The 27372-nt window shown below is 46.8% G+C and overlaps 2 protein-coding genes and 1 long non-coding RNA gene across 4 annotated transcripts in view; 2 read left to right on the forward strand and 1 right to left on the reverse strand.

Annotated features, from left to right (window-relative positions):
- LOC144169892 (transcription factor Sp1-like) overlaps positions 1-15844 on the forward strand; it is a 33571-nt gene extending 17727 nt beyond the window's left edge. For both annotated transcript variants that reach the window (XM_077699314.1, XM_077699316.1), the window contains 6 exons: positions 3112-3264; positions 4970-5156; positions 6196-6314; positions 6798-7039; positions 10816-11009; positions 12279-15844. In XM_077699314.1, the coding sequence (XP_077555440.1) occupies positions 3112-3264; positions 4970-5156; positions 6196-6314; positions 6798-7039; positions 10816-11009; positions 12279-12541 (1158 nt within the window). In that variant the 3' untranslated portion in view covers positions 12542-15844. The remainder of the gene's footprint in view (positions 1-3111; positions 3265-4969; positions 5157-6195; positions 6315-6797; positions 7040-10815; positions 11010-12278) is intronic.
- LOC144169895 (uncharacterized) lies at positions 15681-19108 on the reverse strand. The gene is made up of 2 exons (XR_013322535.1): positions 18906-19108; positions 15681-15881 (listed from the first exon to the last, which is right to left on the reverse strand). It is a non-coding gene; the product is annotated as an uncharacterized LOC144169895 (long non-coding RNA).
- LOC144169894 (uncharacterized) lies at positions 18265-27005 on the forward strand. Its single transcript, XM_077699321.1, has 3 exons — positions 18265-18604; positions 18702-18737; positions 25447-27005. Exons 1-3 carry the CDS (start codon positions 18331-18333, stop codon positions 26421-26423), a joined length of 1287 nt encoding a protein of 428 aa, XP_077555447.1. The 5' UTR covers positions 18265-18330; the 3' UTR covers positions 26424-27005.
- Positions 27006-27372: the final 367 nt, after the last annotated feature.

Here is a 27372-nt window from a genome sequence, read left to right on the forward strand (position 1 = left end):
GTTGCACGGTGCTAACTTTGATGCTCCCTGATTCCTCGTTACCTGCTGATCAGCTGCCGGAGCTAATAGGCAGCCAGGTCACAGGCTTGGACAATGCCGTGTGCGCAATCTTTGAGCAGTTCAGGCCTCATATAAAGCTAGCAGAATTCTGTGCTCCTGATTTGCTCCCGATGTCATGATGGAACTGCAGGTAAGCCAGTACCGTGGAGTGCGCCGTTGTTTTAGCCCATGAAAGGATGGTCGCTCTACAGCCGTGACGAGCTACTCTTTCTTCTTATTCTTTTTAAAAACTGTGATTGTGGGAATGGAGGTTGTGGCTCCAGCACAAGTGATCTGAGCCCCCTGGCGGGAGCAACATGACAAGGCGAAATGGCAGCATAGGAAATGGAGAACACGGATAAACAGCCCGCAGGCAGAGAGAAAAGGAAGACAGCAACAAATAGTGAGCTGCCAGGCCAGCATTCGTTCTGGTAACTTTAGCGACTGCGTTGCCATTGTTGGTGGTCTCTGATGCCTGCATGCTTAGCAATGTGTAGGGCAGCACTGCACTGTGGCACAGGGCGACTGAGTCACTCACATTAGCAATAATTTAGCAACATTAAATTAACAATGATGGGAAATTGTCCTTTTACGTAAATTTATTCAAATTCTACTGCCACAGGTTTTTTTTATATTGGAATGACAAGATTTATTTCATTATATTAAGGCCAAACTTACGTGGTGTTCGATGTGTGGACCGTGAAGCTGCTAGGTATTACGGATAGCATCATCAGTGCGTGTTTATCTGGTTTTAGCAGCAGCCAGGTAGGAAGTTGAGCTCATACATTTATGAACTTTTATTTTTAATACTCCCAATGGAGAGGGGGCAAAGGATCCACTGTGTATTTTTCTCGCATTATCTTTGTTAGGTGTTTGTTGGTCCTGCCACAACGCAGGATTTCAGTGCTGCGTAGAAACTGCCCCACCTTCCATTGAATATATGCAATATACTTGTTCATGGACTGAGTGGAATTACAGTCTTGTATTAGAAAATTACAATGATTTGTTGCACCATCCATGCCCACTTTTGTCTCGTCCATCCTTTTGGCCCCGTTTTGAGTGCCTGCAGTTTGCAAGGGGTTCAGAGGGGCTATAGGTATAGGTACTGATCCTTTAATTGAACAGAAGGTATAGCTTCCAGAAGATACCGCGCTTCCAAATTGTACCACGTCTCGTCTGACATCTTGCTCAAACAGAAGAATATGTGGTGTAGCAAGCACTGTCGTGGCCGTGAGTCTGCTCCTGGGCCCTTGGCAGCCAAAATGGAAACTGATGATTATGAATGGCATTGCAGTTCATCACTTTGGCCAACTTGTGTCTTGGTTTGTGCTTACAACTTTGAGGTAGCCAGGGTTCAAAGAAGTAAAACATGAGCACAGAAATTGGATGTCAGTATTATTTTTACTTACCCATAGGGTTGATATTCAAAATAGTAAAGCTTTCTTTTATAAATGGCTTTGCTCCCCTTTAAATGGCAGTATGATCTCTTAACTGCCTACAAATGATAAATAAAAACACAAAGTGCTGTAGATCAGGCGCCTTCATATATCTGTAACCTATAGCAAAGTTAGTTTGCCAATTCGTGGTGGCAAAAAGCAGAACTTGTTTGCATGAGCCTTTATAAGATGATGTTAGCGTGTTTCTTAACTATCTAGATAGTTGTTAGGCAGTACAGTCAGTTTTTAGAAGCCGAGATGGTGGCTTATTATTAACTCATTGAGGGTTATTGCATGTACATTTCTTGTCACATGGCGACGTCTTGACAGGACATCTGGTGAGTTGTATGTGACATCTCCTGTACTGTTACTACAACCTTGGCTCTGAATGCGTTGATACAAAAAAGCTGGCACCTTTCTATGCAAATCAACCTTCACCATGTCTTCATAGTACAAAAAGAAGTGTTTTTCGTTTGTTGTTGCTGTTGATTTAGCATTGCCATGTGGTCAAAAGACGGTGCAACTAAGGTGAAGTGGGGCATGTGAAATGGGGTGTGTCTACTAAGACTGAGCTTCGTGGCTCTTGTGAAGCCACTGTGCCAGGCAGCAAGTGCTTTGTGCATGCAAATGGTTGCATGATTTCTCCAAAGTTAGCAACTATGACCACCCCATGAACGGTGAGATGGGCCTTGAATACCTCGAGGGTTGCTTAGTTCTACTGCGTGGCTCCCTGCTGACTGTGCTGTATGGGTGCTTCAAGCTGCTCGAATATAGTGAGCATTCAATCAAGTTTTTAGGAAGAGACAGTGGTACCATTGGTTTCATGAGTGTGAGCTTTTCATTTGTACGACGTGAAAGCAGTAGTCTTTCTTGGAAACGTGAAAATTTTGGTCGTTTGTCTGGCACCCGAGTCAGCCACAGCCAGAAATGTTACTGGCAGCTCTGCTTGCCAATGGGTCACTGTCTCGCTGATTGCCCACTAGTGGTGACCGACCGGTCACCCTCCCACAAGTTGCCAGTGGGTCACCGGGGTGTTACGTGTGACTTACAAATTACTAGTGAGTAGTTACACACCGGTCCCCCATGGGTGGATTGCCAGACCCACGGGAGAGGGACGGAGACAGGAATGGGAGGGGGATAGAGTGGGGCGTAAAGCAGGCAGCAGAAACACTATTATCTCTTGACGTTGTTGTCTTTTGCAGTGAAGCAAGCACATGTGTGACCAATTTCTCGCCATCTACCTTTTCCCAAGATGGCAATTGTTTCTTTGGAAATGTGCTTGGCAGCATTTTGTTCTTTCCACCCTTTCCTTTTTCCTTCTTTGAGCTTCCTCTCACTGGACTCTTGTGTTACCTTTCCTACAAAAGATTGAGTCATGTTGCCAGGGCTAACGTGTAATTGGGGTGGTTCTTGTACTGTGAAGAACCACCGCGTGTGTCGTCACGTTGCGTGCAAAGGTGGGGGGGCGGAATAGGCAGATTTTTCGAGTGGGCTGGCCAGTTGTAACTACTTTGCAAATGAGGCGCCACTATGTGGGAGTCCTTGCTGGTGGGCTCACTCGTCCCTGCATCAGCGGAGACCCCCTCAAGGGAGTTGAGGAGCGCCAGCGGACTGAGGGGCCCTTGTCGGGGTGCAGGCGCAGACGCTGGCCGTCCAACTGCCCTCGGGCCAAGTGGTCCAGGGGCAAATGGGGCAGCTGCTGGCAGGGGGCGCTGCCTGGTGGCCCATGGGCGCCACCGCCATCAACGTCTCGGGCCTGGCTGGTCTTAGGTCTCCAAACATCATTCAGGTAACTGCCTCCCCTCTTTCTGTCTTCCGCTCGTCCCAATGACGGCATCTGTTATCGCCAACAACACTCAGCTTGAAGTCTGCTCCCCCCCCCCCACTTCCCCAAGTCTTTTAGTGAGCAACTATTGGTTATGGCAGATCCTTGGTGCAACAAAAGAAGGCAGTGCGTGAAAGGGAAAAAAATAGCATCCTACAACATGTCGTTTTGCCAAATTCAAATGCTTTCTTGCATTCTTGTTCCACAGTGAAGGATGTTTTCATCCCTGAGTAATTTGCAACTAAAATGGGCGGCTAAATTCCACAACAATGATACGGACGCGTACTCATGCCAACAGACAAATTGAATGCTAATACGGAGTCAGCAAGGCCAGCCAAGGTTTAGTGCCCGTCTTTGACTTCTTTAGTGACCGCAGTGAAAGTGGCAGAGTATCAGATAAGCCACTCGGGACCAGAGCATGTGTGTCTCCAGTCGCTCATCAATTGGATTGTTGGTTTCGTATGAATTTTTCCCACTATGTAAATTAAAAAAATATTGTACCACAATAAAAAGTGTTGTTCCAGATTTCATTTACCTTTACTTCATTTTTAATGTTCATGCTCCTCTTTAATTTGCAGTTGCTTTTATTGGTGCTAGCCAGTAACACTAGTTTGAATCATTGACATCGCTGAGAAAGTGCTAGAAAGTTGCTGGCACCACACTGCCCATTCTTTCGTTTTCCTGATTGTCTAGTTAATGAAGTGCAGCTCGCATTAAATTTCGACGTTTGTCATTCCACCATGGAAATCATTCAGAAAAAGCGAAGTTGTAGGTTGTCTTCAAGGTGCCTTTAAAGGGCACTGTTATGCTTTACAATCCTGGCTGGTTGTGTGGTTTTTCAGTGTGCCCAATAAATTTAGAGCTAGCCAGGAAAAGAATGAAGTAAAACAGCCATATCAGCGTTGCAATGCAGCTTGGTAATGCAATGCAATGGTAATGCAGACTTTGGCTAAAATTGTGCTTGGGCATCACTGACTGTGCCTGTATGCACTTTTGTTTTTGGCACCTCATAAGCAGAGTCGTGTCCAAGTTAAAGACCTACCATGCTGTGTGTTCAAATCAAACTATAAATGAAATATGCATGAAGTATGCTGTAGTGGCCTAGGCTCTAGATTAGCTTAGACAACGTGTAGCTGTTAGCGCTTACTGAAGTTCTCTCCTCCCAGCTTTTGTAGCCCAAGCTTGAACCTGTGAACTTTTGGAATAACAGCAGGGACAGTGGACAGCTGAGTCACTTAACCTACAAGCTGAGTACGAAACAGGGCATGGTTTATTGGATAGTGCTGATGAAAATTGTTTCGGGGATTAGTAGTAGGGGCCCTAAATGCTGGTGGCCTCTTGTGTGGTTTGAAGGGGATGCTGCCGTCTCACTCGGCACCTTGATAGATATCTTAGCAGCTCAAAGATTCATCAAAAGAGGATGATGGGCATGACAGCCGGGAGTGGGAACGGTTCGTGTAGAAGAAACCCCAGCTGAGATTACGAGAAATGGAGTTTGGCTAGCCATGCTGCGTGGTGGCCCGGCACCGAATAGGCCACCAAAGTTGCAGAATGTCTGCCAAGGGAGGTGGCAAGAAGCAGCGGAGACGGAAAGGCTTAGTGATGGGAAATGCGAGCGGTGGGATGTCCTCCTGCAGTGGGGTAACTGGTGGCGATGCTGTCTGTGCAGGTGCAGAACCTCCAGGGCCTGCAGATGCAGGGGGCGGGTGCTGGGCAGCCCCACATCCTTGGGGGCGGCACCCTGCAGGCCCTAGGCATCACCCCGCAGGGCAACGTCATCGCCTCGCCCCTCCAGGGGGCCCCCCTCAGCCCCCTGCAGACGGTGCAGGCCGCTCTGGCCAATGGGCAGCTCCTCGGTCAGTGCCATTCCCCCTCCTTTCCTCTCTCTCTTGAGGGGGAAACCCTGACCATCTCCACTAGATGCATTCGTGGCGGGAAGCTCGAGACGAACTGAAGTGCCTCCTAATGAGACCAGAATTTCAGCAGTGGCATTTGCACAAAGTGTACTACGAGTCGCAATAAAGTGCCATTCGAGCATCAGGATCTTGCCATTTTGGGCTGGGCTCAGTGTCACTCATTAATGTAATGACCCCAGGCATTTTCCCAAGCTAGTTTGATAGGGCGGCGGAAACAACACTGGTGCTCTTTAAAAACACCAGTTTCAAAAAGATGATTTTTCTGCAAATTTTTCAGTCCCAAAGTGCTGCATTTCCCCCCCCCCCCCCCCCTCTCCTCAATTAAGGGGCCCAGTAAGGTGCTACTTGGCTGGCGGCTTTTGTTACTGGCTCTTAAGTTTCTTGCATTTTGGGAAACTGAGAATGTTAAGAGAAAAGAAAAATAACACACATGATACTTATTAAGAATACTATACGTGTATTTATACCTTAAAAAATGGCATGCATTCATTTGACATCACTTCTGTCTCAACCAGGAGGTTGAATGAGACATGAACCAAGACCAGCCCAGCAAAATATGCATCAAGTAGAATTTATTAATTTATATTTTACAGCACTAGCAGTAGTAGGAATTTGCAGAAAAGTGGACCACGGGACCAAGTGGTTATAAAGGTGGCACCCAGTGGAGGGGTGGTAGGGATGGGGGGTTGTAAAAGGTGTGAAGTGAACACAAATCTGTCGCATAACTGGCATGACAGTGCTAGCAACAGACACCACCACATCAGTCAAAGCCACCACCCATAAATTTTGTGGTAGTGGACACTAGTGGTTATAGCCGAGGTTACGCAAACAGCTAGAACGTGATTGTTTGGATGTTCGCTTGAATTTGTCGTGTAACTGGGGCATCCGCTAAGGAAGCGGCGATCTTTCCTCTCTCAGCCTTTGTGTGAAGGGGGGACCCTTCCTCTCTCTTAGTGGTTCTTCCTCCCGTTCTGCGCAGCCCAGCAGTTTCAGCAGGACCCCAATGACCCCACCAAGTGGCAGGTAGTGACGGCGCAGCCCGTGGCAGCTCCCGCGGCCAGCACCACCCAAGCCCACCTCCAGGCTGCCGGACAACAGGTCAGCCATGCCACCAGCCACCATGGTGCGCCTGCCACTACGTCCCCCCCACCCCGCAGTGGCTGGCTGTTACCCTGCAGAGAGCTGAAAGGCGCGGTGGCCAAGAAAGATCAGTGGGGAACCTAAATCTAACAGCATACTCGTGGACTTAAGTGCTTCTTTATTATTAAAAAGAGAAAGTATTGCTTAACCGGAAGAAAATTGACAGCAACTGGCCTCACTAGCTTTCTAGGGGGTTCTTCTGAAAGTGACATTTTTGTGAAGCCACGGACAGTGTATTGTTTGAATGTTGTGTGGTGTTGTTGCCATCATCTATAACTGGCTTATTTTGACTCGCTATTCTAATGTGCCGATACCGAGCTTCCCAGAAACTTTGATGTGGTGCAAGGGCTAGCTTTGGAGCGTTGCCCTCCAAAGAGTGCTCGCCCAGAGGTTAACCGACGGCTCCTCCGTTCTTCTCGACCGTCTGTTGTCCCCCCGCAGGTGCACCTGGTGCAGGCGCCAGCGCAGACCCTGAATGCGGCGGCAGCCGGGGGTGCATCGACCCCCGTGACTGACGGCAGCGGGGGCCTCGAGTCTCCCGACCTGACGGACGGGGGCGCCTCCCAGGGCACGGCTGACGGGGCCAGCACCCCGACGGGGGGTGGCAGTGGTGGCAGCGCTGGCCTCAGGAGACTGCGGCGGGTGGCGTGCACCTGTCCAAACTGCCGAGAGGGGGAAGGCAGGTGGGGGCCTCACACCTCTCTTCTCCTTCCTCCCTTCTCCCCCCACACTGGGCACGGACAGGGCAGAGGGTAGTGGATCCTCAGGGGACGCTTGCCTCGAGAGCAAAGGATTTTTGGAGACATTTGGCTACTAAAATGTTACTACACGCTACCGAAGACATATTGTTAGCGCTGAAAGAAGGGACACAGGACAAACACGAGATAAAGGTGTAAAGTTGGAGTAGTTATTTACATGATACTGAAGACACTGTTAGTGATGAAAGATGGGTTCGTCCTAGAGTTCGTCTTGTGTATTCCTATCCTGTATTCCATGTTTCAGCGCGAACATTGTGCGTTTAGTCATCAAAATGGGGCGAACATAATTTTCAGACAAGAGGCACTCTCGGCTGCCTGCTAAGCTGCCTGTTGTGTTGCTAGTGTTTACCGGTTGTCAGTTCTCCGCATTGCATACACAGCTTTAGTCCACATGTTCCACCTAATTTGAGCTGCGATGCCTCCGTCCGAGTTCGTTCGCTGATATGAGATGCTCATTTCCTACCCCCAGACGTTACTCCTAATCATACTTCCCTCTTTTGCTTTTTAGACACCTAAGTTTTCCTGCATGGTACTGCTTAGTAAGGTGCCACGTTTCTGCCCCATGCGTATTGGCAGTACGCATTAGTTGCATGCCTTTCTTTTCATTTCTACATGTGAGCGTGCTTGCCGAATGCGCCCCAGCCCATATAAATTCTGCACTGGTTATAATGATCCCTCTCTCTTTTGTTTTCATCTATATTGTTACGTGGACTGCGGTGTAAACTATAGGTGCTGTTAAAGTTGTTTTTCCCTTCATTCTGAGCAGTGGCAGAATATAAAGGAGCGAGGAGCATTGTGAGAAATAAAGGAAACTGAGTTGCAGTTGCAAAAATACTCAAAGTTAAAAAAAACAATCTCTTGAATGCAAAAACTTTTAAAGGAAGTGTATTTCTTCTTTCTCTCACCTTCCTTTTTTGTCTCTTGCACTTCGATGTGCATTCATAGCTTCTCATGTTGCAAAGAAGGAGCACACTGCAATGGTCAAAGTTCTTTATTTCTTTCATGGTGATTACACAAAAGATATCTGGCCTTCTGTCCCCTGTAGTGCAGGGCTGGCAACGGGTGTTGCAAGTACCACCAGCAAACGAGAAAAATCTAAACCAAAGGTAAAGCACTGTTGATGCTTCCAGTTACGTTTGTTCAGCAAAGAGACCCCTTGATCTTCGGTACGCCTCAACCTTGATGCATGAAGCAAGGGACTGGAGTTGATGATTGGAAAAATAAGACTATAAGAGCTGCATTTACAGGATGAATGTGCAAAAAAGCTGCCGTGTCCGATGCACGCCAAGTCACCAACGTAACAGAGGGACGTAGGTGTTACCTCGTACCCACGTAAAGGAGAGCCTTTATTATTGTCACACACTATTTATAACCGGGCTGTGGTTACTAGTGACAACGGTGGAAAGTGGCCACCACCTGTGGTATGAACTAAACTACATATCACAACAAAAAACCGTTCACAGCTTGAGTAGAGTGAACTAGAATATGCGGAGTGTCTGGATCAGCAGCACCAAGCCACGCCGGTTGGCGTCGACACCGCCAGGTGGGGCTACAGCAGCGTTTAGTAGCTGCCCTGGCGCAGCGAAACTATGCGTCTGGCCAAGCACTGCTATCTTCTTGCGTTCTGAGCATTCATAAGCTAAGCAAGATTGTAAACGGCTAAATGTGATTTCTGCTTTACTTACTGCTGCTCCAGGTAGAGCACGATAACTGCGGGCCTTGATGTGATGAGCAGTGGTGGTTGCAGGCATGTACATCAGTTGTGCTATCCGCGATTTTGATTCATCTCGTGAATTAGTCCGTGCGCGGATGCTTCTGGATGTCCACGGACTGTTACCTGTGTTCTCCTCAACTCACCGCATAACACCTGACGCTCGAGTATTACAAAGTTTTCGCGAACTGAGGGGTGTTCAGCATGAACTGCCAGTCTCTACGAAGCGCAGAGCCTCGCGGTTCTAATAAAAAACCGATTATTCCTTGCATTGCAGCATTATGGCATCTAATAGCGAGCCCACTCTGATGTACTATTCAGCAAATGTGCGCATTTTTAATGTGCACATTTGCTGTTAATTGTTAGGTGCTAATTGTTAGTAGCAATGTTAACGCTACATGCCTTGCCATATGTCAGCACAGTTGTGCATAGCTAATGATTGATTGGCGCAGTCATGGGAGGTTATGGCCATTACTACACCAGGGTGGCCAATCCTGCTTTGGTGAGGAAGTGCGTTATCGGCAATGGTCGCCGGGATAAGGCTGCACCCAAAGCCTCCTCCTCCGATTCGATCAACATGCGGATTTATTTTTATCTGCTGGGAATTGCGTGGCACCGGGATTCGAACCACGGTCCTGAATGGCAGCCTACCATTTTCCCTGAAGAGGAAAGTGTATAACAGCTGCATCTTACCGGTACCCACCTATGGGGCAGAAACTTGGAGGCTCACTAAGAGGGTTCAACTTAATTTTGGGATGACTCAGCGAGCAATGGAACGGAAGATGATACATGTAATGTTGAGGGACAAGAAGAGCCAAGTGGGTCAGGAAACAAACGTGTTAAGGACATATTAGTGGAAATTAAGAAGAAATGGGCATGGGCAGGGCATGTAATGCGAAGGCAAGATAACCGTTGGTCATTAAGGTTAACAGAGTGGATCCCTAGAGAAGGCGAGCATGGCAGGGGGCGGCAGACAAAAAACACATCAGAAATAAACTTTCGCACAGATGACACCGGACGCATATACGCACATTGCCATCCATGTTTCCTTCGGTTGGCAGTGGTAGCTGATCAGCTGCAAGATTCTGCAGCCGTGCACCTAGCGGCAGTCGACGGCGCACAGCGCACTGAAAGCAACACCGCCTCCGCCTGCTCGAGATGCTGCCCTTATTTTAGTTCACTCTAACTGGAGAGTTGCTGGCATTACAGTTTTGCCAACCAAGTGTGCAAACACCAGCACGGTTAATGGCAGTGGGCGTAAAAGACGGCAAGAACAGTGCGATTTCTGCCCATCCATGAACTGTGCCCCCGAAGCTTGCAGCACAGAAGTGCACCGACAGTGTAGTCATAAGTAAACCTGTATCCTGCAGCAGTACAAAGAAGGCAAGTGGAAAAAATTGGGAAATTCCAGGGAGAAAGAGAGAATAACTTTATTTTGGATCCCTGTGAAGAGAGGATGTAACTCCTTCTGTTCGGGTGGCAGCCTAGAGCCCGTGGACCACAGCGGCACCCTTGGCCAGCTAAAGCATTTTCTTCTGTATCCAGCGATCCATACAGAGTAGCGCGGTCTCCTAACTCAATGAAAAAAGCCTTTGTTGCTCATTGTATTGTTCTATGATTCTGTTCGCGTCCTCATCCCCCATGTGGAGAGATCAGGTTGTGAAACAAAAAAAAAAAAAAAAATTAGCTGTTACGAGAAATGCAGTGCGTAGAGCAACAAATTGCGAGATGTGAAAAATTAAAGTAAAAATAGAGTGTAAAGGCTGTAAAGGAGAATACGAAAGAAATTTAATTGAAGTTTCGGTGACGAAAATCGAAAATGGTGGGATGGGGTAGCCTCTTGTGTTTGTTTCTGCTACGATATTCTTTTTTGCACGAGTTGTCGCATCCGTCACACGGATGCAGCTAAACGTGCTTTATCAAACCGATTGTGCATTGAGTCCAGTCGAGTCGGGTACAGTGGCTCCCCCTCTGTTTATGAAAAATGCAGGAGCAGCGAGAACAAGCGCCGGCAGCACGTCTGCCACATAGCGGGCTGCCACAAGGTGTACGGGAAGACGTCCCACCTGCGAGCCCACCTGCGCTGGCACACCGGCGAGCGGCCCTTCGTTTGCGAGTGGCTCTTTTGCGGAAAGCGCTTCACGCGCTCGGACGAGCTGCAGCGGCACAAGCGCACCCACACAGGTGCGTGCGACGGGGGGGGGGGACCTCCGCGCAGCGGGCAGGCTGCACGACTCAGAATGGCGAGCCTGATCGCGACGTTGGTGATGTCTGGGGGTCACAAAAAGATCACTGCTTTGTGCCATCTTATTGATGTAATTTTGCTGCTTCAAGTATGCTGGCGTATCAGATGAGAAACTACAGTAGAACCCCGTTGATACGTTCCCAGTTCATACGGTTTTCCGGTTACTACGCTCTCAATTGTGAACACTAAAAATTCCACATAGCATTACGGTGTTTTTTTTCCCTGTAACTACGTTCCTGGATAACCCAACTTCCCTGTAAGTACGTTCAAAATTTTAGAAATTTCATCTAAGTGCGACCGGATGATACGTCTTACGGTGAACAAAAAACGTGCTGATGTACGTGCGGACCAAGCACAGCATGCGCGACATAACATCAGGTGCCGAGTGGCGGGCGGGCAATCTGCGTCACCATGACAGCGTTCTTGCAGTGCTGGGCTTGCTGAAGTCACTTGGTAACACAGCTGCCTTTAGCCAACGTCACCTGTACAACAACTTCCCAACGTGCGAAACGCTAACTTTGGAAGAAATCGTGGTGGAATCACGCCATGAAGCAGCGCCGGCGCTGGACGAAGCCTCCGAGAAAGATGGTGGCGACGATGACGGGAAGGAAGAGGTGGCATCTCTGACGACCACATATGCTCAGGCCGTGGTTGGCTTGGAAGTGGCGCGGAGTTATTTCCACGCGAAGGACAATCCCAATGCGGACAAAAGTCTGCAATGTTTAGAAAAGGAGCTCTTGCTCTGAAAGGACCGCAGCATGTGCCAGCAGACGTTGACAGACATGTACAAGTGAAAAAGGCCATGAAACGTGCATGTTGTCTGTTTTTTTTTTTTTTTTTTTTACTGCGGCGGATCATACGTTTTCCCAGGTAGTACGTTTCTCTTTCGCGTTTTTTTTTTTTTTTTTTAACGTATCAGCAAGGTTCTACTGTATACGGAATGGCACTTGCAGCAAGTAATAACTGAGGGTGCAGTGCTTAAAGTCACCTGTATTTGAGAATCGTAATTTAAGATACTGCTGATGTAACTGACACAATATGCAATGGGAAGCAATGCAGGTAAAACAAATTTGTATCTAGGTGAACCCGAGTAACAGAAGTGCTGTGCTGTAATTCTCAAACTCCAAAAATGAGCTCAACCCTGTCTGCTTGTGTGCATCTGTGCTGGGGTTCCACCAATGGCCGCCTCCCCTCTCCTCCACTTGCAGGGGAGAAGCGCTTCCAGTGCGCTGAGTGCCTGAAGCGCTTTATGCGCAGCGACCACCTGTCGAAGCACCTCAAGACCCACTTGAGCAAGAAGGGCGCGCTCTCCGGCGGGAGCGCAGCGGGCAGCGGGGGACACGACGAGTTCGCGCCGGACTCCTGCGACCTCGAGATGTCGGTGGACGTCTCGGACCACGACCTCTCCATTAACGAGTCGGCACTCGCCGAGAACAATGGTGCCACGCCCACACACGTCCTCACCACATGAGACTACCACCCGGCTTTCCTTGCCCATCTTCGCTAAGCTCCCCTTGCTGCACTCCCCACTCGGGGGCCCCCGCTCTCATCAAATGCAGCGTGTCGAGTTCCCTCATTTGAAGCGGCGAGAGGCAGCGCAAGCATTGCTGGCAGCAGCAGCCCCTTTATTTGTTGTACAAGGCTTGTAAGCGGATAAAACGCATTACCTGCCTCCTCACTGCCACAAACAGTGTGGCTCAATCCATAGCCAACTCCGTCCCTCTATCTCGCCGCTCATTTTCACTTTTTTGTGAACTACCCCTCCCCCTCGCCTTCTCTTTTTATTTTCCTCCTGTTGAAACCCGAGTTATTCTGCTGTATTGCTGCTGCCTGCAATGTCTCCGCTGCTGGAAAGAGCCCTCTCGAGTATTGTTCATAAACTTCTTTACATATGAATATAATGCACGGCCCTGTTACCTGCTTTGATGGCTGCACGTTGTAAATATGCCCATTGAATACCCCTCGTGGGAACTGCAGCAAGGGGGGCCAACGAAACACAGCCTGAGTCGCTAAGCAGTGACATGCTGTTTGCCTCACTTAAGTTTTGCCCTACCATAGCGGTTGATGGAGGCTAAACATCAGGCCTTTACCACGTGGTGCCATAATTGCTACCCTTCAACCCATTTCTTCTTTTTTAAGCAGTAAATGTATCATTTTGTCGGCCCTCAATTAATAAATGCCAGCTTTGACTACTTCGAAACAAATAAATTGCAATTGGTCATTGGGCAAAAGCTAAAGGAGATTCAGGATATCCAGTACTCCAGTTCAAACAAAAAGCTGTTGTTGAAAAGATTAACAAGAGATACAACTATGTCTATAAGGAAGCAGCATCATTGTTTAGCGACTTCAGCTGTGGGGAAATTCATCCATTCTTTTGCGACACCTGTGCGAATCTCTGGAGCTTGGTTGTGTAACGGGTGTGTGCGTGATGCCTGCATGGGCGGTGTGTAGACTGCAAAAATCCGCTGTTATGTAATCACGCACACCTATTGTGTGAACCGTGTGGGCAAACTTTGGATTCTAAAGCAACTCTTTGTGTATGCTTTCCTTTTTTTTTCCATCTTTCGGTGTGTGGTGCGCTTGCCGCCATCTTGTCAAATGTGTTGCTGTGTATCGAAACAGCTACAACACCATGTCATTGCTTTGCTTGGCTTTGCCGAAAAGTGTGCTTCTAGACCCTTTTATGTGTAATAGAGAGAGCAAGTTCTGGTTGCTGTGCCTTGCACTGTTCCTAAGCGTTTAGTATGTTGTCAACTGGTGCTGTCATCACGTGACTACCGAACAGTATTGCGAAGCTCACGACCAGTTGCAATATGCTCTAGTTGCCTGAGCTTTCCGCCTCCAACATCTTTATCTCCACTGTAACAAACACTGAGAATGTAACATTTTGGGGGGTGGAGTCTTACAAGTTTTCCAGTTTTGTTGTTCTTTTATTTTGGGTGCTTCAGCATTGTTAATTTTTTACCACGGTTTTTCCGGTAATAGCAAAAATGTGTGTATTCCTCACAGCTAGTTCGAAATGCACAAGGGTGTTGACGCCTACTGCCAGTGCCCTAGATGCAGTGTGCATTCTTCTGAGACCAATTTGTTGGCAGTTAAAAAGGTTGAAGAAATGGTTTTTGCAGAGGAAATTTTTATTTAAAAAAAATAAACTTTTTTTTTTGTTGCTGTAATATTTATTGCTACATAGTTTCTACAAACAGACTTTTCATTAAATAGCTTTTTGTTGCCATGCAGTCCCATTTACATGCTCAGTAGGTTTTGTCTGTGTACTGTGGGGGCATGCCATATGGCTAAAAACAATGCCCAATTGCCTTCAGTGTTGGTGCCATGCTTTCGATGCCTTAATCACGCAGCGATCCCAAGGTTTATTTCATTTTTCTGTTGTGTACAGTGTGAGCACTGCTTCGTCCTGTTTGTTTCACTTTAAAGAAAAACGGCTTTGGATGCCTTCTGCCCCTCAAATGGTGTGCGAGTTTGTTTCGAATACGTGTGCACATTTAGCGCTGCCACTAATGGTCGGGTTGCAAATGGAGGAACATTTTAGTACTCGTACGACAGGTACGATATTGCACGCCAGTGTATTTTTCCGGTTCTTTATGTGCCTAGTAGCTCCCTGAGGAGACGCCAAAGTTTGCCCACTTACGGTACTGCATCACGCGTGTTCATTGTATTGTTGTTCTGCCGGCAGCATTCTCCTGGTCAGCCACGCCCGAGAAAGCGAGAATGAGCCTCTTGACCCGTTTCGAAAGGGGAGAGAGCTCCTACAATTTGCATTAGTCGGAGCGTGGCAACAGGTCTGCTGCTTGCTGGCACCGTGTGCTGTGTGGAGAGTGGTTGGCATTTTGGCCTTCTGCTGACAGGAAGGTGTGTGTGTGTGTGAGGTTGATTGTGGCCGTCATGCGTGGGGGTTTCACTCAAGCTGCCACGATGCCGCCCACACTTGTGTTGTAATCATTTGAAGTACAATTTTTGTTATTAATATATACTGACAAAGCAGATCAGTTGAGCGCACGCACTGTGCCAAGTTTACAAAGTGCTCGTCTTGTTTTTAATTCATTGTAAATCTTGATTTCCCCTCGTGTGAGCACTGTTTGTATAATGCTTTTTCTATTGTCTTTTGTGCACATTTTTTTATGGTCACTTATTTGTGGTGTCATAAGCACAGGCTTCTTTATAACTTTCTTTGGAACATTTGAACTGAGATTCAAAAATTTTGCGCTTCCCCAGCTCATCACCAAGAATACACCAGCAGCATTTGCTTTCTGCTTCCCTCCCCATCAGGAGTGTGTTGGGTGACTTATGTCATGTGATCATCATCACGTGGCTGTTGTACATACAATATCGCCTTCACTAGCGTTTTGCACTTTTCATATTAGGGTTGACAGAATGGGAATGGTGCAGCGACAGTTCGAATACAGGTGTCTCGCCTCGACTTGAATTTATGCTACTGCAACCACTTCTTTGTTTTATACACACAGACACACACATAAACACATGTGGGAGTGCGATGTTTTGCAGTGTACAGTTTTTGATGATGACCGGCAGCTTGTGTGGTCCTGAGCTTTTCATTTGTGTTTTTACAGTCATCACACCTTCACATCTGAAACTCAGATTTGCATAGTTGAGGAGTTTATTATGCCGATAAAAATTGTTGCCGAGCACTTTCTGGCACTTTTCTGAGCAGGGAAAATGTGTTTCAATGTCGTACACAATGTCGCAAACTCGGAAGGGATGTCACGGAATGTGTGGAATAAAATTGAGCTCTGTTGAACTCCTCCTCTTGACATTCCTGCTCCACTAGTCATTCCCTGAAGACAGTCAAAATTGGTCATTTGCATATTGTGGGGGACTGTGGAAATGTTGGAAGAGTAAACATGGAAAAAGCATCACCATCTCACTGTACAGCCTTACAAAAGCGCCGATTATTTTGACCCAACGACCACTGCAAAATGCCTGAATTGTAGAGTGTAGGATCAGTTATTGGATGTGATTAAAACCACTGGAAGTGGGCATAAAAGCTTTTCCAAAATTTCACTCTTAATCGTTTTGGAACGGTAATTATGTGTTTAAAAAAAATTAAAATATGGGGTGAATGCGCTGAAGATGGAACCTTTGATTGCACGGTGTTACACTGTGGATTTGTAAAGTCAACTGCAGTTAACCATGTGTGCATTTCGCACTGCTTGCAGCTTTGTTTACATGAATTCGTTAAGTTCCGTTAAACTGAACTGAATTCGAGAACAATGTTCTGGACTATTCGTCTGACAGCTGGAAATAGGCGTAATGCTTCCAGAAAGCGTCCATGTCAGCTGAAAGTTGTAAGAGTCCATGAAAGCGTATTTACAAGTCCTTGTAAGCGTGCATGTAGCCAACCGACAAATGGTGTCGGCTGGCATCAGTGATTTCCCTACACCCCCCCTAGGGGGTGTGTAGACCCCCCCTAGTTTGTCTGGACACCCCCCCTTGAATCCCCAAATTTCACTCTTGTCAGTCCTTGTGTGGACCTTTTTCAGTATCGATCTGCGCATGCGCGGGCTGCCCGTCTGCTATTCTTGGCAGTAGCCTCGGGCAAAATAAACAAAAGTGCGCCCCCCGAGCTTGCTGTTAGCGTTGCACGTATTTATTTCCTTTTTTTTCGACAGCTCGTGGCAAGTTTTCGACAGCTCGTGACATCAATTTGGCGAGGCGAAGCGCTACGGAAGCTAATCCTGGCGTTTTAATAAATCGGGAGCGCACAATCGTTGCCTGATTTATAAGTGCTGCATAATTCGTGTACTACCTAAACATTGTTTCAAGAACTCAAATTTCGTCACTGGCCCTGGTAACAAGTTCGAAATTGTCCTTATACGTTGAAAAATGGCGAGAAATTAAAAAAAAAGACTGAATACGGACCTTTCATGGTAAAAAATGAATTTCTCTAAATTTGTTTTTTTTTCTTAGATTGAATAGAAAGCACCGCCTCTCAGGTGTATATATATATATATATATATATATATATATATATATATATATATATATATATATATAGAAAATGAAAAACGTACGTCACGGGGATGAGCGTTTGGTTAACAGACGTCTATTATTTAACTAGTGGGATAAAAAAACAGCTTTTCTAGTTTATGAACCCCCCCCCCCTTCCCCCCAGAGCCATTGAGACACCCCCCCTTGATTCGATGCCTGGGGAAACCCCTGGGCTGGCTACATTTCAATACGGCACAGGAAGATTTGGCAGCCCATTTACTAGAAGGCATTATGTGCATGCCATAGGCCATAATGACGACCATGATTCATTGGGAAATGGCCACATATGCAGGAGATCAAGCCAAGATTTTTTTCGGCATACTGCAGAGAGGTGTTTGAGGTTAGCCCGTGCATTTCTACCCCCTGTTTACAAGGAGGAGGAATGGAAACAATAAAATGTTCTGGGGAAGAAATATTCCCCCAGCCAAACGCCCTGGGGCGGTATTCTCGTAACTGTCCCTTTTGAAAACGTCCCTTTTGCGTCCCTTTTATCGTGACGTACTTCCGGTTAAGTGGACGTTGGCAGCAGTAGGTTTGCCGCGCTTGCGTGACGTCACTTCCGGTTGTTTGCTTTTAGCCAATCAGGGCTCGCCAAAAGGGACATTTTCGAAAGGGACGCAAAATGGACAAAACTCGAGAATACCGCCCCTGGTTACGTGCCTAAGAAGTAGCCAGCGGGAGTGTAAAAACGGAGAAGTGACGCCATAATCTGGAAGTATTCAGGACTGACGATTACTTGCATGTAGAGATGGCATGCCGGTTAATTTACTTCGTTTCAGGGCGCATCTCTCCGATCCGTGTCGTGAAACGACGGCCCCGCATGAGGCACGGAAACTTTTCTGTGCCCTCCGGACTCGCGTAAACATGCAAAAATGGCGGCAACGTAGCCGCCATAGTTCGCAAGCTGGTTGAGTCCTCTTGCCAGCGCTGCTCTTCGGCACTTGAGCAAGCACTGCAGCGCGTTAGTGGATGAAAAACATTGAAATTACGCGTTGCGTCCATTCGCAACGCACGTGTTCGCATTTTGTGCATTATGCAAGGTTGACTGCCACTCCCGCTGTTCAAAAAATAAAAGCAACTGGCTGCTTCCATAACGCGCAGGCAACGCCTATGACGACACTCAAATTCAGCGACACTATTGGTTTAAGCCAGTCACATGAACGTCCACGGCCCTCTAGAGGGGGATCGTCAAACATCGGCATCCATATTTGCTTAGCTATTCCCCGTTTGTTGACCATGGCGAGAAAATGCTGTATAAAGAACTGCAGGACGAACTTTGTGAAAAATGCCATATATACTTCGCTTTTTACCTTTCCGAGATCCGATGGAATGCGAAAAGTTTGGGAGGAAGCACTCAACATAACGGCCGACGACGAGATGCGTGTGTGCTCTCGCCATTTCCCCGACCATCACATGGAAGTGATTCGCGGGCAAAATTACCTGAAACGACACGCCAAGCCGGAGTTGGATTTGAAGCCGCCGAGGCCACCGAGTAAAAGGAAAAAATTTGGTAAGCCGCGAACCTTCTGCATCATTTGCTTCAATGTTTATGAGCACGGGCAAAAATTCGGAAGAAAATTCGTTTTTTCTTGCTATTTTGAACGCAGGAGTCAGAAGGAAACCACTACCGCAAAGCAAGCAACGTAAGTGTGTTTTGATGAAATGCTTGATTGCGTGCTGTGCATGCGTCTGATTTTGGTGCGAAGGTGATCTCGAGCGTGCGAGACACCACAAGCTTTGTGGTTGTTACTCCCAGTGACCTGCTGTCTGCTGTTAAGCATTTATCGTGTGCACGACTTGTGTTTGCTCACCTTAGTCGTCATGCTTGTGTAGTAAACCTGCATATCAGGCTAGCAAACAGTGCCAACGCACAACCTGTACGTTTGTGCGCGCAGTGTAGAGTGCCTGCTGACTGCCGGCACTGAAAGCCGCCATTGGGAAGCGAGTGGTTGCTTCGTCGCTACGCCAGGTGGCGATTTGCTCGTAGTGGCGCTGCGTGTCTTGTACGGAGAAATGCCCTCATCATTGATTTCGAACTTACCTTAGATTTACGTTTTACGTGGGCCCATTTGTTTGTCACTTTAGGCTGCTCATAGCTGCTCCAGAGAAGCACCGTATTTTATTTGCAGATAGAATTACAATTGTTTGAGAAGTTTTGGACTGCCCATGAACTGCGGGCTCAATAAAAGACGAAACGTTTTCGCTGTCGTGTGTAAGAATCTGTTGGCCTTTTACTTGTCTCGGCAGTTCTGACCAGTTTGTGTGCAGTCCAGGACTACAAAAAAAAAAAAAAAAAAGAAACTGCACGAATACTGTATGAGTCTCGTCCGCGAGCAGAGCCCCGAAACTGCTGTGCCGCAAGGAAGGCCGCAAGCGTGAGCTCTTATATACAAGATCGGAAGCGTAGATCACACAGATTTGGGCTTACTGCTGAAGGGTGGCAGGGAGGGGGTGAGTGAAATTGTGGAGGAAATAAAAGCTTGTGTGAACATCGCTGACGTGTATGTGTGGCCGCTGTGTTCACAAAGATGGCGGAAGTTCACGGCACGGAGAGAACTGTTTGGAGCTCTTAAGAAATCCACACTAAAAACCAAAAGTTGTCGCTTTGCATTGAACATCTCCGGGTAAATCTAGTTCCTTAAAAAGGAAGTAGTAGAAGTGGAAGGAGTGACCAAAGATTGGTTGGGGTGGGTTTGATTACGGTAGAGGCGCTACGGAGGGATTATGAGACATGCGGTGGCTTGAGTGCTGAGGTCAAAGAATACTTGATGCGCAAATGTGTTGTGGTAAAGGCACGTGTTCTTCTGTTAACAGGGAGCACATACAAAAGAACACTTGTAAATCTTTTAATATTCAGAAGCAGAAGTCGGAATGCCAATTGCGCACAACAGCCGAAAGTATTACCTTTGTCACACTGATTCAATGACCAGTGAACCTTTTAGCAGTCTTTCACAAAGAAATGCACTATGGTAACGAGGGTTCCAAGGTTTTCTAGTATCTTTACATATAAGTAGGGTTGTTCATTCTCTTGTAAAACCCAGTTTTGCACTATTTTTACACCCAGAACATGTCTCAGGAGAATCGGGTTCAACCCAGTTTCTCTCCAAATGGACCTTTTCAAAATAGCAATCTGTACACTCGTGCCCTGATGGTCGCACTGTTCTCAACCAGTACTTACTGGAAGCAAGTTCCACAAACACAGCTGTCGAACTCATTGAGTATTGACTTGCTGCGGTGGCTCTGTGGCTAAGGCATTGCGCTGCTGAGCATGAGGTCACGGGTTCGATTCCCGGCCGCGGCGGCCGCTTTTCTGATGAAGGCGAAAAGCAAAAATGCCCGTGTGTATGAGATTTCGGCGCACGTTAAAGATTCCCAGGTGGTCAAAATTAATCCGTAGCCCTCTACTACGGCGCGCCTCATCGCCTGCGTTGCGGCGGCGCGCTGAACCCTACAACCATGCATTGAGTATTGGCATGACTACTGCTCGATACTTCAAGCTGGCAAATGCGGCACTGACATTGTTGTGCCTAGATAATGAAAGCTGTGTTGTTGAGGTAACCTTCTCCCATTTGAGATATGGTCAATGATCAGACCGGTATCGAATAGAGATGATGCAGATAATGATATATGTAAACAAGAATGAGTGAAAAATCAATGACCAGTTTTTTGGGAAATAAAATGTTCAATTTCTTAGAAGTTATCGATGCTCTTTACTGTCGTCATTACTGATTCATTTCCAAACAAATGCCAAATTTCGGGGAGCATTTTCTAGAAAACCATTAGCAGCTTGAAACAAATGCCAATTTTAACGTGTTAGAGTAAAGCAGCTCGTGAATCGCGATACCTTCTAAAATACTAGTTGGATATTCACAATGGTTTTTAGTGTGTGTTGAGACCTTCTGTAATAATTTCCGCTAGAATGCAGCCAAAACAGATATTGCACAAAATAGGGGCTGTGTTTGCAGTTTGCTGCATTCAAAATACTTGCAAGGCATGGAATAAAGCTTGTTTTGTGGAGCAGTTTTACACAGCCTTATTGACTTTTGTAGAAAACTGAGCTATAGGGTCTACCATGGCTAGTCGTGTGGAATTGCTGTAATGCCCCTGTCACACGGCAAATCTAATGTCATTCAAAGTGAATGACATTAGCTGTTAATGAAATTCAGTTCGGTCGTGTGGGTCTACACAGCGAAACAAATGTCATTTGATTGTGGTAGCGGTGACGATTAGCGAGATCGCAAAGCCGCAAAATTATATTTTGAGTGCATCTAGCACGTTTTCACACATAATATTTTTTAAAGACATAACTAAAGAATATTGTTTTTAAAGTAAAATCGAGAAAATCACTGGTTTAGGTGACATCAGTAGACATCACAAGCCAAGTCCGCAAAAAATCTGTATTAGGGTGGCATGTACACTGGGGACGAGATTTTTTTTTTGTTAGTACTTGTGTGTCTGTCTTTATTTAAACAACAACACGAAGTGGAAAATATAAGTTTACTGACAGTTTTTAGAAACAGTGTTCTTTGGTTCATTACTGAAATTTCTTCTCTAGTCACGTGCCACTGCTGTCGAGGCTATCATTTGGCCGCTAACTGCGGTCTGGGACTTCAGTACCTCAGTTAGCCGCTAAATGTCATCGCCTCAAATGTCATTCGGTGTTCTCGTGTAGTGCCGAATTAATGACATTTAGAGCGAATGACATTTGCTCTAAATGTCATTAGATCTGCCGTGTGACAGGGGTATAACTTTTGCCCGCATCTTTGTGTTACTGCAGAACTTAACCCAGCAATACTTTTTTTGCCTGTGGGTAGTATATGACTCCACCTGCTCTGTAAACTCGTAGCTTCTTATTTATGTAAGGCTGATTCGGGCTGCCAGTTAGCCCCCTGTGTCCTTTGATTTTTCTCGTAGCTGGACGAGATTCTTTAATGCTGACAACACTATATTGGTGCACTTTTATACTGTGTTCGTTAAAATCGTTCTTAGAACTGAAAAGTTCTGTAAAATGAGACTCCATGCCATACTGTGTTGATAAGTGATCCCAGAACAGTGAGGTTCATTACAAAGCTTTAGAAGGTTTCAACAAACTTTGTGTATTCTATTACACACTGATTTAGTCACAGGTATTTCAGCCCATTCTAATTACGTGCACCATTATTCTCATTTCTGAGAAAGAAACAAGGTAATAATAGTACTACTAAAAAAAAGGTAGTAAGGTTCTTTTATCTGCTTCTGTGATGTGATGCTTTGATGCACTGCCATGCACACTAAGCAGGAATGTGGCCATTCCTGCTTTATAATGAAATGAAACATATAATGCATGCATATAATGAAATCTCTACGTAGTAAGCGGCTCTGGCAGTCCTTTAAAGTGGTAGGGCAGCTGGTCTACTGCTGAGTAGACTGGGTGGGGAAAAAGACCCAATGACAATCACATGTGCTCTGTTAGGTGTGGTATATACACTAAAAACTGTTCAATGGTAGTAGTTGCTCCGCCACATCTTTGTGCTGGGCTCCTTGTGTGCTGTAATTTCGTTTTGAACCCACACATAAACATTGCACAAGTTGTTTGTACCTTCTTTTGAAGTGAAGCTTATATGGCTTGGGTGCTGTGTACGTTTCATGTCGAAAATTAACGATTCTTGACACTTCACGTGTCTCTCTACAGCCTGAGACAATCATAAGGAAGCCTTGCAAGCAGCATTGCGCTTACCACCCAACACTTCTGCCGAGCGCCTACTTGACTTGTGTTTATTTGCGTTTATTTGACACGGCTGCAGAGCTCATAAAAGCGCATCTCGGCAGCCAACAAGAACGGTTGTTGCTGACGCTCGCAGCCCATATCATATCAATTCACAGCCAATATCATAAGACAATGACTTACATCCTGGCTGACACAAGATAAGAAATCACAGTAGCACCGATACCCTAATATGCACCCGAAACACCACGCACCACAAAGGCAAACACAAGCAAAACACCTCCAAGAACAGTATGGGAATCAATACAACACAATTTACACGGGCGCAGCCAGCTACCCAGGCCTCCAAGCTATGGTGGCAAGTGCAATCAACAGTGACCTCGCAGAGCTTGCATCTACATACGATCAAAACGTCAATTCTATTTGAATTTGAAGGAAAGGAAGCGGCCATCGCCTTGGCCATTGTTAATGCCCCTACGAATCAGCAAAGCATTACAGTAATAAAAGATTCATAAATCTGCGTGCCATAACTTTGGCAGGGGGCAGAATCCTCACAAGCAAGCCAAGTTACCTCATAGCACCCACACGTCTTGTATGGAGGCTGGGACACAATCTTTAAGGTGGTAGCCAGCAAGCACGTCCTGTTGCTTGAGCGTGCGTATATCCACTGAGCTCCACATCAGTCAGACCCAGAAGTCCCGCAACCCATCCCTTCCACAGTACCACGACGTCCTACAGCAATACCATCTCTCACACCAGAAGCTCCCTCTGCCACAAGAAACTCGGTGTAGGAGAAGCCACCATCCGGTGACATCTGCAGACTAACACGCACACTCACGTAAGCCTATTACATGCCATCTACTCTGACCAGTTCCCCTCAAACAAATACCCTCACTGCCTGTACGAATGCGCATCTCTCTACCACATCACATGGGCCTGCCAAAATACCCAATCTGTCCCTGCAATTCTCAATCAGTCTCCTGAGCAGTGGAACGTTGTGCTGACCAGCTTGGACCTGAACGACCAGCTTATGCTGAGCACCAGGGCTTCAGCAACTGTGCAAGACCCTGATGTCTTGGACTAAGGGTGCCACCACCTCGGGGAACAAACAAGCTTTTGCTCTATAACAATAGTCCTCCTCGTTTTGGGGGCGCTACTGCTCCCTTGTTCACAGTAAAAGCAGTCCTTGGGAGGCGCTGATTTAAATATCACCCAGTAATCTTCTCAGAGAGCAAGGGAGCCGTAGTAGTCCTATTTTTATTTTTAACTTGGCCAGTGACGTGTGTTTCTTTTTTTGTATTATGCTACCTAACCAGACAATACGTTGGCCAACCATCGATGTTGAGTAGATTGGCTAATATAATAGACACCATTTTCAAGATCAAGGAATGATTTTGACCCTCAAGCTTATTCCCATTGTCACTGGGATATGCATCTTGAGTGGGTTATTTATAAATATGCACCTTTTTTAGGATCAGTAGAGCCAACATAAAATTGTGTGCATGCATGTATGCGTCTTTCTTAGGGATGCCCGCCATCAATGCTCACGCGTGGGCGAGGGCACATGCGCTTTGACTCCAAGGTAGCATCCCCGTATCAGTGGCACCGGGCAGTTAGCCCTAATGGCACTGCACGGCCCAGAGTTACTTGATATAGTAGTTGCGAAGCTTCCCATAGGCCCCATGCATCAAAAAGTGGCCCCACGATTGGTCCACTGTTTTGGATTTTCCTGTACAGTGGCGCCATCTATTGGGGACAAAGTAAACTATAAAACGTGGTTTGCCGCTCGACGAGCTGGGCGAAAAATAGCATTTGGATGCTTTTGTTTATTTTTTGTGCCGAAGAAGACAAGGTGTTCAACCACGCAAGTGTTTTATATGCATTCGAACCAAGAGAAGTAAAAAATTGCTTCTGTGTGTTCAACAAGGTGCGTTGTCCCCTGCGCAGTGTCGTCTGCTGCACGTCATCTGTGGTTTTGAGGCAGCAAAAAAAAGTTAAAAATTCACTTTGAAAGCTTGACGCAAGCTTGAAAAGATTATTTAGAGCCACTTTATCAGCTAGTGGGTTGGTTTTGGCATACAGTGTGATATAGGCCAAGCGATAAGTGCAAATTGAGCACTTCAGATAGGACCTATGTTATGCCGAAGTGTTCGCACAAGCGCCAATCGGTCGAGGCAGTTGCGCAGACGCAGAAACAATCTCAACAGAAATACCGCAGTTAGGAAAGTAATGAATAACTTAGGAAAGTACAAAAATAAAATATTATGCATTTTTAAAACAAATTTAACGTAAAATTGGCAGTTTAAATAGTTAGTTTGTTTTTTGGATAGTGCATACGGTGGCGCCAGATAGTACGTGCAGTGGCCGCAGTGGCACCACCGTACGCACTATCCAAAGCAGGGGGCGTCCAGGTGCGGGCCGTTTTCTGAGGCGGAGTTTTGCAACTGCCCACATCGAAGAGCTCTGGCATGGCTGGCATGGGAACCCATGTGGTCTTCACAGTGCTCATGCCTTTCATCTAACCTCCGTATCACCTCTATGTCGTGTGCTTAAAAGCTTCGCCGCTCCTCCGCCCTCAGAGAAAGGAATGACCTGTGACACTTGCCTTTTGTTTGCTTGTGAAGGCTCATTGGGGATTCCTGTTTCAGAAGTCCCAGAGGCTGCGTCATGCCTAGTCTGCAGCCGGCCGGTGGCAATTATGTACGAGTTCCTCACAGACGCACACGCTCACAGGACTCTCAGTTCCAAAAATTTCCTGTGTGGCCACTGCCTGCAGGAATTCACCACGTACAGTAGCCTGATGGAGCACATCACTGGCATTGGATCGCACCTCAAGTTCACACCAAGCCCAGAGAGAAGCGTGCGCATTCCCCCAATGATTCCCCGCCGCCAGTACAAGTGCTCATACTGCAGCTCCGTCTTTGAAACGATTGTGGCCCGTCTCTATCACGAGGTGACGCACACCGCCGCTACCAAGGAAGACCTCTGCCAAGCGCTCCAAATAAACCCCAGGACCGTTGGTGGTGTGGGTGAGAAGGATGTGCAGAAGGACAAGCCCCAAAAAAGGCCGAGACCAGTCAAGATTCTAGCTGAGGACCCTTCAGATCTCTGTCTTGACGATGCGCCAAAGCTGGCACCACCATCAAAAACATCCGTCAAGAGCGTCGCTACCTCCAAAAACTGTCCTGTAGAACAGCCGAAAGTGGCGCCGTCCAAAAAGAGGGTTAAAATCCTTGCCCCCCATCCTTCTGAAGTCTCCTCAGCTGTTTCTCCAGCACAGAAGCAGCCTGAAGCGGCGGCAAAGAAGTGCAACAATGCCAACTTCGTGTCTGGTAAACAGCAGCTGAACACCTTTAACTCACTGCCGGCGCACCAAAAAAGGCGGATCTTAACGTCCGTCTACTGCAACCACTGTGATCTGCAGTTCTCGACGCTCAAGCTGTTGGACAAGCACTACTGGTTGCACCACTCGAACCGGGACCTTCCCTTGGACCTTGCGTTTGAGGTGGGCAGCGGGGATGTGGCGCCTGCAGCCACCGTGTGCTCGTCATGTGCGAAACTGACGGTGTGCGTGAACACCCTGAGCAGGTTGCTGAGAGAGGCTGCAAGGGACGGTGAGACGTGACGTCTGAACCTTGTGCGTGTGTGCGTGCATGGGCAATTATGGGCATTCTTACCCACCGCCATAAAAAACCAGCTCAGGTAACCCTTATCTGTTTGTGGCAGTAGATGTGCCATACTTTGCATGTCAGAGACTGCAGTGGTGTGGCATAATGCGATACGCGCGATGTGTTTCGTGTAAAAGTGTGCAAGACCATTCACTACCCGGTATGTACAAGATCACGCTGTGTTTGAAGTTTTGTGACTCCGTGAACTGGGAACAACTGGATCGCTGGCTGCTGCTATGCAGTTTGCAGATGCTGGACCATTCATCCTTGGCCATTGTTAACACAAGTTCATTTGAGTGTCAAGGCGTTCTCCGTTTGAGGTAATGTACTATATTGTATTAAGCATTTTGCTCGTCGGACACAAGTGAATGTTTCCGTTGTTTGTAATGACTAGAACAAGCTGGTCTGCTCCTGTTTTTACTTTTCTTTTCTTGTGCTAGAGCGAATCTATGAAAAAAGTGCGTGTGAGCCAGAGTTATGTCACAAATCTCAATGCTCGAGCTTACCTTGTTTTTTAATAAATTTGTTCCCTCCATTTATTTGCTTCTCAATCTTCTTGTCTGCACATGGCATAGCTAAAGTGTGAAACGTGTTGAGCAGGTTGTTTTCTTGGGCATAAGCAATTAAATTATGGCTAGATACATTTACAAATATAGAGGAAGTGAAATCTCCACTTATGGCCATAATGCCACAGATGCGTATGGAAAGAGGAACATATTGGAGAAATCTTGACCAGAAAAAAGCAAAGAAAAATCCCCCACCCCTCACCCTCCTCATCCAGCCACAGGTCTATCAGGATACCAATGAAGCTGCTTAACTGGCTTGAACCAAAATGTAATGCATCGAAGGCATCGTTGATCAGGACACTGTAATGTGATACGAACTAAACACGTATTGGAGGATTAA

Source organism: Haemaphysalis longicornis, unplaced genomic scaffold (assembly GCF_048455015.1).
Source record: "Haemaphysalis longicornis isolate Haplotype H1 unplaced genomic scaffold, Haemaphysalis longicornis Haplotype H1 scaffold_2, whole genome shotgun sequence".
NCBI classification, from domain to species: domain Eukaryota; kingdom Metazoa; phylum Arthropoda; class Arachnida; order Ixodida; family Ixodidae; genus Haemaphysalis; species Haemaphysalis longicornis.

Coding starts and splice junctions, on each gene's coding strand:
- LOC144169894 (XM_077699321.1), top strand. CDS start 18,331: ATGGCGAGAAAATGCTGTATAAAGAACTGCAGGACGAACTTTGTGAAA. Junction 18,605..18,701: donor GAGTAAAAGGAAAAAATTTG/GTAAGCCGCGAA, acceptor TTTTGAACGCAG/GAGTCAGAAGGAAACCACTA. Junction 18,738..25,446: donor ACTACCGCAAAGCAAGCAAC/GTAAGTGTGTTT, acceptor TTCCTGTTTCAG/AAGTCCCAGAGGCTGCGTCA.